Source organism: Parasteatoda tepidariorum, chromosome 4 (assembly GCF_043381705.1).
Source record: "Parasteatoda tepidariorum isolate YZ-2023 chromosome 4, CAS_Ptep_4.0, whole genome shotgun sequence".
Lineage (NCBI taxonomy): Eukaryota > Metazoa > Arthropoda > Arachnida > Araneae > Theridiidae > Parasteatoda > Parasteatoda tepidariorum.
In genome coordinates this window covers 63,088,617-63,097,314 of record NC_092207.1, presented here as the reverse complement: position 1 = coordinate 63,097,314, position 8,698 = coordinate 63,088,617, and the positions used below count along the sequence as shown (strand labels likewise).

General features: G+C 28.8%; 1 protein-coding gene across 1 annotated transcript in view; it reads right to left on the bottom strand.

Annotated features, from left to right (window-relative positions):
• Window positions 1-766: 766 nt before the first annotated feature.
• The window catches only part of LOC107445612 (A kinase anchor protein rugose), a gene marked incomplete in the record, with an annotated part of 233,809 nt that continues 225,877 nt past the window's right edge, over window positions 767-8,698 (bottom strand). Inside the window, 7 exon segments of the mRNA XM_043047936.2 lie at window positions 767-1,497; window positions 2,769-2,920; window positions 3,350-3,546; window positions 3,706-3,804; window positions 5,321-5,497; window positions 6,312-6,467; window positions 7,638-7,718. Of these exon segments, the coding sequence (XP_042903870.1) occupies window positions 1,407-1,497; window positions 2,769-2,920; window positions 3,350-3,546; window positions 3,706-3,804; window positions 5,321-5,497; window positions 6,312-6,467; window positions 7,638-7,718 (953 nt within the window).

Genomic DNA, 8,698 nt, shown 5'->3' with positions numbered 1-8,698 from the left:
ATTCAAAGAAATTTTATTCTAAAAATTTTTCCTTAGATATTTTTAAGATTTTTTTTTTTTTTTTTAAATTTAGTGGATATACACATAAAAGAATGCATGCAAACTGCGTATAGCACAACTGAAATAAATATCAAGATTGTATTCCAACTTTAAAAATTATTAAAAAAATTTCATTATTGAATAAGTAAGAAAAAAAATCTCAGCAGTAATTGAGAATATTTATATCACAAATGCACAACAGCATATACTAGTTTCTATAGAATTTTCTATACTTTCATAAGCATTTTTGATAAACATATACCTATATATTTTGATGACATATACTTTGCAAAATTAAACCAATTAAGATAATTTTATTTTTTCTTAAGTTATTATAGAAATGCCGAACTCAAAATATGCTTAAATTTATTATGACATTCTAAACCAAAACCTTTCCTAACAAAATAACCATTAAATATTCTTTACTAACATTAATAATTTTAAACTATATTCAAAGAGCTAAACTTTTAAATAAATACTTAAAATCAAAAGTAAATCTTTTAAGTATGAATAAATATCTCTAATTTTTCGAAACAATAACAATTACAACTTAAAGAAAAACCATAAATACTTTTTTAAATTCTTAAATATTTTATGCACCATAAAATGTAAAGTAAAAACAAAAATACGACAATAAATAAAATACATAATAAATATAGCATTTATATGATAATATTAAAATAAAATAAAATACTCAAATAAAGGACAATTTTGCCAAAAAAAAAAATTTAAATTTGTAATCCAAAAGCAAGTTTCTGAATTCTCTAGGCAAAGCAAATCTTTGTCAGCGTATAAGAACACCCCTGAAGTCAAAATTTAGTGAAAGGGATAAAAGACTATCAAGAAAATTGCAACACCTTGTAATTGGCAGAAAGTGTCAAAAAACATTGACAACTCTATGTACTTTTTTTTAAATATATTTATATGTACAACTGGAGGGCCTCGCGCTGTGGACGTTCAGAGTTCTATCTGTACAACAACTTTTAAGTACAACACTACAAATGCACCTAGGGACTGTGCTGGAGCTCATTTTTTTTTATGCGCCAGCTCACTTCAATAAAATAAGTGCAAACAAACATAAAAACATATCTAAAGCAGAAAAAAAAACAATACTTCCTTTGGAATGATTCAGAGTCAATGATTTACATTTAACATTTTTTTTAATAATAGGTCGTTCCGATTATCTGTAAAATGAGTGCATAACAGCATCGTGTTCTTGCATGGCCGGTTTCTAGATGAAAATAATGAGCCGCACTTAGCCGTTTTTGTGGTTGCTACCCACATGGACTGTTAAGAGCGACGATATTAACAACAGTTTATGTTTACAATATTTTGAAGGGCAAACCAAGGTCGCAGCCCTTTCAAATTTAGTACCGCTGCTGGAACTCGTGGTGCCAGCGATTGAAGTCAATATAGAATACAGTCACTGAGCCATTAGATAAACCGGCTAGGAGGAATCTAAAAAAATAAAAGTCCATTAATTTTGTTTACTTTTTAAGTTCTATAAAGAATAATATAAAAAAGAGCAACAACATAGTTTATACTAAAATTTGAGTACATGATGGATATATTCATTCAATATTTTAACTGGTGATGGCAATTGAGTGTTAAAAGCAGTAGTTTTCATTAACACTGAAACATCAATTATCAGCACTTTATAAACTGATTGGGGCAGTCATTTAAAAATTTTGGCAGATTTCAAAACAATAATTTAAAATTCAATTTAAAATGATAGACATGAATAATTTGATAATAATATCAACAAAAATAAAATTTTCACTGTGTTTGTAATGTGCCTAATATAAATTTTTGAATAGGCTTGCCACACGCTTTTTTCCAAAAGGTGAAAATAACGACGCTTCATGGTGATCACACACTATGATTACAAAGATTGATATGCTGGTGACAACTAGATACAAATTAGAACTTAAAAGGTCATAGACACGAAAGATGTCTTAAACTCATTTTAATGAGAAATAAGAAACAACCTAAAATGCATGACAAACATCAAAAAATTATAGCAATCAGCATAGAAGTACAAGTGACAGTTCTACTTAAACCCACATTCAATTTATCAAAGGTGAATTCCAACAGTGTAAAATAGATTATTATAATTGTCTCTAATTTAAAAATAAATGAAATTTTAAGAAAATATGACGTTAATTGAAGACGTATGATGTTGCATTTGATAATTCTGTTCCCTGCTGACAGAAATCATCCTTATAGGTGCAAACAAAGAGACCAAATTTATTTTGTATATAAAATAAATTATGTCGTAATAATTAAGTCGTTAGTAACATCCGTAGATCAGAGCATTTGATATTCTTAATTTAATTGATAAAATGTAGCAAATTGGGAGTAATTTTAAAAAAAAATCATTAAATTGTAGGTTAGGGCAAATTTGTAAATACAAAATAAATTTGATCATTTAAAAAAAAAAGCGAGACATTATTATAAAAGGCAGAAGCTGCCTGCATGTAGGAGAATCAACAATGCCAAGTTTATAATAACAGACACAACATAAAGTAATGCTGAATTGATGTAAAATTTTCATTTTCTATATTGTGGTGGATTTTTAACGTAGTAAAGAATCTGGGTCTGTAGTTTTCAAAATATGTCTAAATTAAATTGGTATTCAGGAAATAGATATTGATGTTTAGATAGAAATTCTCTGTGTCTGATAAATTTCTTGTACCTGCATGACTTAAATAAATGCTTAAGATACTCACTTCTGATCATGGGAGAGTGCCAAGGACCTCACACCACTATCACATGTCGAGAAAGCATACAGCAACGCAAGATTGAAAGTTCGCCAGACTTCAACAACACCTTTGTCACTGCCTGTCATCATGTACTCTCCGTCTCTGCTCATTGCTAAGCACTTTAAAAAAAAGAAATATATTATAAATATGAAAATATGCTCATGCCTGCATATTTTTGGCCGTTAAGCTCATCACTACTTTTCTATAACGCATTTATAATGAAAGGATGAATAAAAAAGAAAATATACAAATTTCACAACTTTTTCCGCTTTGAATACAAAAAAAAAAATTTGAGGAGCAATATATATTATGTACATATTTTGTTAATAATTCAGAAAGTTAGAAACACAAATCAAGCAGAAAACAAAGAATATGAAGAATTCATTTTCTGCTTGATTTGTGTTTCTAACTTTCTAAATTATTAAAATAAGGCGAAATTTGGTTTTAGCTGCTTTTAGCCCTTTTCCATTTTGACTTCTTATTTCGTCTTTTTCTGAATTTGTGTAAATCAGTTTCATTCATTGATTAGTACATATTTTGTGTAATACCTGTATAGAATGATGGTGGGTGTCACTTCGAAGTCTGCGACCATTAATTGTAAAACAACAAACATTGCACTGGTCATAACAAACAACAACCAAGCCTTCTCTACAAAGTGCACACAGTTCAGGAGAACGGAAATTTTCAGGAGCTTCAAGTGACCTCAACAAATCCCCATTTGTAGTATGGACCAAAACAGGTCCATCTAGAAGAAAGAAAGAGGGGAAATAAGATATTTATGAAAATTATTATTATATCAATCATTAAATTAAACACAGACAATCAGAAAAGATATGAAAATAAATTTGAGCAAAAGTTTGTAACTATAAGCTGGCAGTTTTACAGTTACAACAAACATGTTTACCTTTAGAGCCACTCACAACTAGACCAAGTTCTGCAGATACAACTATACAGGTAACTTCACTTTCATGCCCAGTAAGCGTTGCTCTAGGTGTTGGAATATCTAAAAGTACAACAATATAACATCAATGAGTATAAAATAGTTATAAAAAATTATATATATGATTAAGTTCGATAAATAATAAAAATTTATCGATATAGCCAGTCACCATCTCTCCAACTTCATTCTCAAATTTAATTTGTTATTTGGATTTTTTTTTTTTGTTGATATTTAATAAAACATTTGATCATTTTATTACTTTAACTATTTCAGTTTACAATTGCTAATTTTATTCTTAATTTACTATTTACTTAAATTACTATTCCAAATTCTAATTATTTAATTATTATTATTATTCCAATTATAATAGTAATTATTCCAAAACCAAAAACCAGACCAGAAGTTAAAAACTTGCATTTAAACACACCTTACATTCATGACGAAGTTAATTCTAAAATCATCACGCTATAATAATTTCATAGATTGTATATTTCGCATTTTGTAACAATGTTTCAAATTTAAAAAGAGGTAATTTGTTAGAATTTTTGAAGCAAAAGAATTAACCCAAAATATTGCTCTCTAAATGTCTTTTTATAACGTAAAAATAAATCTTGACTTAAAGGGTGTGGTAATTTGGTGATAAAAGTAAACTGTTTAACATTTTTCTTCAGAAATAGTGCTTCAATTTAACTCAAATGATGAATAGCTACAAAATACTTTACAAACAAAATACATATTTTGACATACCTTATTTTGTTTCAAAACAGTACTTTCAAGCGAAAACATAAAACAATGTTGTGAGAAAATTTCCTACTTTCATTGTTGAGCAAAGTATGACATATGTTACTGTGAATGACCGAAATTGACTTTCACCTTTGAATGTCAACAATCACATAGTCGCTTTCGTAAATGTCCGAAACATTTGTTTTATCCGATTTGCTACATCTGATATATTCGGAGTAGAGGTTAAATGTATACTGGGTGCTTCGAAAACATAAAACAATGTTGTGAGAAAATTTCCTACCTTTATTGTTGAGCAAAGTATGACATATGTTACTGTGAATGACCGAAATTGACTTTCACCTTTGAATGTCAACAATCACATAGTCGCTTTCGTAAATGTCCGAAACATTTGTTTTATCCGATTTGCTACATCTGATATGTTCGGAGTAGAGGTTAAATGCATACTGGGTGTTTTACCTTAAAAAATATTGATGAAGGGCATACCTGGCAAATGTATACCGGGCAGTGGCACTTAACTAGACCTAGTATATATTTTGGACATTTACCAAAGCGACTATGTGATTGTCAACATTCAACGGTGGAAGTCAACAACCACCAATTTCACTCATTTACGGTTACATATACATACAATTAGTGGATATATAATTTGATTGTATAACATATATACAATAAAGGTACTCAATAGAAAAAAAAGATAATAAGCTATTCAAAATGCGAATTTTATCTCATTATTGACATGCTTCTAAAAGAAAATATTTAAAAATTATTTGTACAAAAAATTTAAATTTTACCCCACATTATTTGGAAAAATTCTTTAAGTATATAATCAATGTACCTGGACAGTTCAAAAGATCTCCTGCAATACACTGTGTTCGAGCATTCCAATGCCACAACAGAATAGTGCAGTCTTCAGAACCAGATGCAATGTAACAGTCAGAAGTGATGTTGCATTCAGATCGAGCTAAGCAGGTCACAACCCCAAAGTGACCATACACAATTTGGACAATTTTTGCTGCAAAAGAAAAAGTCACTAAATTACAGTTGATTGGAGGAGCCAGCAATGTTGGCCCCGTAGCACTTAAAAAACTTAATCCAACCAGCTGGTTAGGGTCTCTATATCTAACATAGTTAGAGAATTATGACAAGCAGTTACAAATATGCGTGAAAGAGAAAGCCTACAAAGTTCATTATTAAACTTTACAGAAATTTCATTCCATCTTGCTTTGACAATCTGTGCCAAAACCATATTAACTATATTGAGCTACTTTTTTTAAAATCAGTTGAAGAAAATCCCAACTACACTAAAATTGTATAAGTTATTGATTAAACGATTCAGCTCTTTATGTATTGTTTTTGTTTTGTTAGCGAAATTTTCAAAACTAATGCTTCATTACAACATTAACTGTTTATTTCGCATAACAGCATTACAGTGGAAAGAATAGGTATCGTAGTTTTTATAAGCATATAATTTCACAAAATACATAGTTATTTAACAATATTTTTATGTGTAACATATACTTTGATGTGTAAAATTTAATTTCAAAAGCAAGAAAAAAAAATCAACAGTTTTGAGATTTTGTCCATTGCTGAATGTCAAGTTTATGAGGAAATTTTTGTTTCGCTCCTTTTCGATAGATACATTTTGGCTTTTAACCAATTAGTGTTACCTGTATACATTAATAGTCTAACTATGTTAGATAAAGGACTTCATTCCTTGTGAACAAAAATATTTAATAATTTAGAATGGAACATTTGGTCTTGTTTTTCAAACAATACACAGAATAAGAATTTCTGAAACATATCACAATTTCAATGTTAATACATACCAGATTCTGTCGAGAATACTCTGAAGCTATTATCCCAAAATCCACATGCTATGAGAAACCTGCTATCTACAGTTGTAACGAAACAGCACGATCGCATTTTGACTCTCTGACTAAAGTTATCACCCAAGTGTCTCTTGTATGGGGCAACATTCATAACTAAAACAAGGAAACAACTCATTATGATAATTTGCATTAAGTAACACACACGGCCTACACTAGTCATTCGCCACCTCGCCAAATACCATAATATCGCAAATATGACAAATAAAATTGCGCTTTGGCAAATGATTTTTTACTTTAGAAAGAAAAAATATATTTAACTCACTCCTCAAAATTACATTAAAAAAAATTTCTAAACAAATCAGTATTTGTTATTTATTTGATTACAATAATTTTCGGTTAATGTGCCACATAACAGATTAGAATTGGGTCCAAATAATATAAGCTTGAAACAAATTACCATAAAATAGTTTTTGATGGGAAAAAATAATCATAAAAAATCAGGGTGCGTAGTCAAATCTTTTAACAAAAAATAAACACCTTTAAAGTACTTTTTAAGCACTCAAAAAATATATTAAGCATCATATACTAATGATCATAATAAAACAATGATCATGATAAAATAACCACATCCTGAGAAAGAACTCTTTTCTTGATTATATTAGCCATTATAAAAAGATCAAGAGGTTTTTCAGTTCAATATCAGAGGGTGGGAAATGAAGCCTGAAATTGAGAATATCTTGCAAAATGCAACAGAGTTGCACATGAGAATGCAAGAATTTCACCCAACTCAGCTCAATAGACGCATATGTCGGCTCGTAATTATTTCGTGAAACATGTAAAATGGTTGGCTCTTTCATACACTATGTACCGCTGGGATGCCAAAATAGATTGTGGGTCAAAAAATTGTGAAAACCTTGAATAGAAAAATGCGAAAAGCTCGCTTTTATATAACACATGGCGAAAATTGACACAGTAAAGAAAGAAAAATCATGTTTTCGAAAAGGGAAAATTAAGCACTTCTCAAAAACGCCCAATGAAAAGAAGCACCTTTAAGGGCTTTTAAAAAACAAATATCGAAAATAAGCACTTTTTAAAAACGCTATGCACCATGAAAATTGTTATGTTTTGCATTGGGCGAAGACTTTTGAAAATTGGCAAATACTTCGGATGTTTGGCTAATTTATTGGCTGATAAATCGAAATCCTTAGCGCCGGCCCTGAACATTCAATACATAATATTAACTATAACAGCAAAACTAGATTATACAAGGTTTTTTTTACAAAAAGTTTTACAAAATGCATAAAAGAACTTTAGACAACTCACTGAGAAGAGGATCCATGGCAAGTGGTAATTGAGAAGGAGAAGTTTGAGAATTGTCAGAATATGGAGGTTGATGCAGGGGACCTACAGCAACAAATTAAAATAATTATAAAAATAAAAACTTTTTATTACAACACAATCGACTACATGGAAGTTTAATTTACCCTTATAATGTGCAATCAAAGTTATAAATGAATAATAATTTCAAGCTGACATTTTAACTCAAGTTCTGTAATTGATTAATAATAGACACATCAGATCATATTTAAAAGAAATTATTAGAATCTATAGGAGGAAAACTTCGATCATTAAGTTTTGGAGTTAAGTCTTCTAAAAGAAATTCATAAGAAAACTACAGATAAAAGACTTCACAGATTCATCACTAATTCTCCAACTTATAATGAAGTTGGAGAACTAAAATTTGAATCATATGTTCTTTATGAGATTAAAAGAAAAACTAAAAAAGTTTCATTTTGTTGTTTTGTAGTTATCTGGGCAGTCAGGCTAATGGCTAACAATTAGCCTAATGGACAGAACATTAGATAACACTTTTTCAACAAAACAGAAGTCTCAAGTTTAAACAGTGTTTTTTTTTAGATAAATAAAAAAATTCTATAAAAATTTTATTTCAATATTCTAACAACCAAAATAGTTAATAAAATTATTTTCATCTTAAACAACAATCAAACATATGAAATGTCTCTATAGGAATAATAATTATTTTTAAATATTCTGTCAATTTAAATTTTTCATTAATACAATTAGTTAACACATAGCACAAGACAATAGTATGGTTAGCAGCATTTTTGAAAAAATTGAATTGATAGAATCATCTGCTAAATTTTACAAAATTTCATTTTGTTACTGTTAAAGACAATTCCTTAATTAAAATTAAAGAAACCCTGATTGTTATAATAAATATATATATTATATATATATATTATATATATATTTATATAAACCAAGAAAGTTTTTTTTGAACTATGTTTATGAACGGAAATAATGTGTTAATTACGTAAAGTTTGAAGGCTAATAACCAGAAAAAGTCTAACTTATTTTTACAA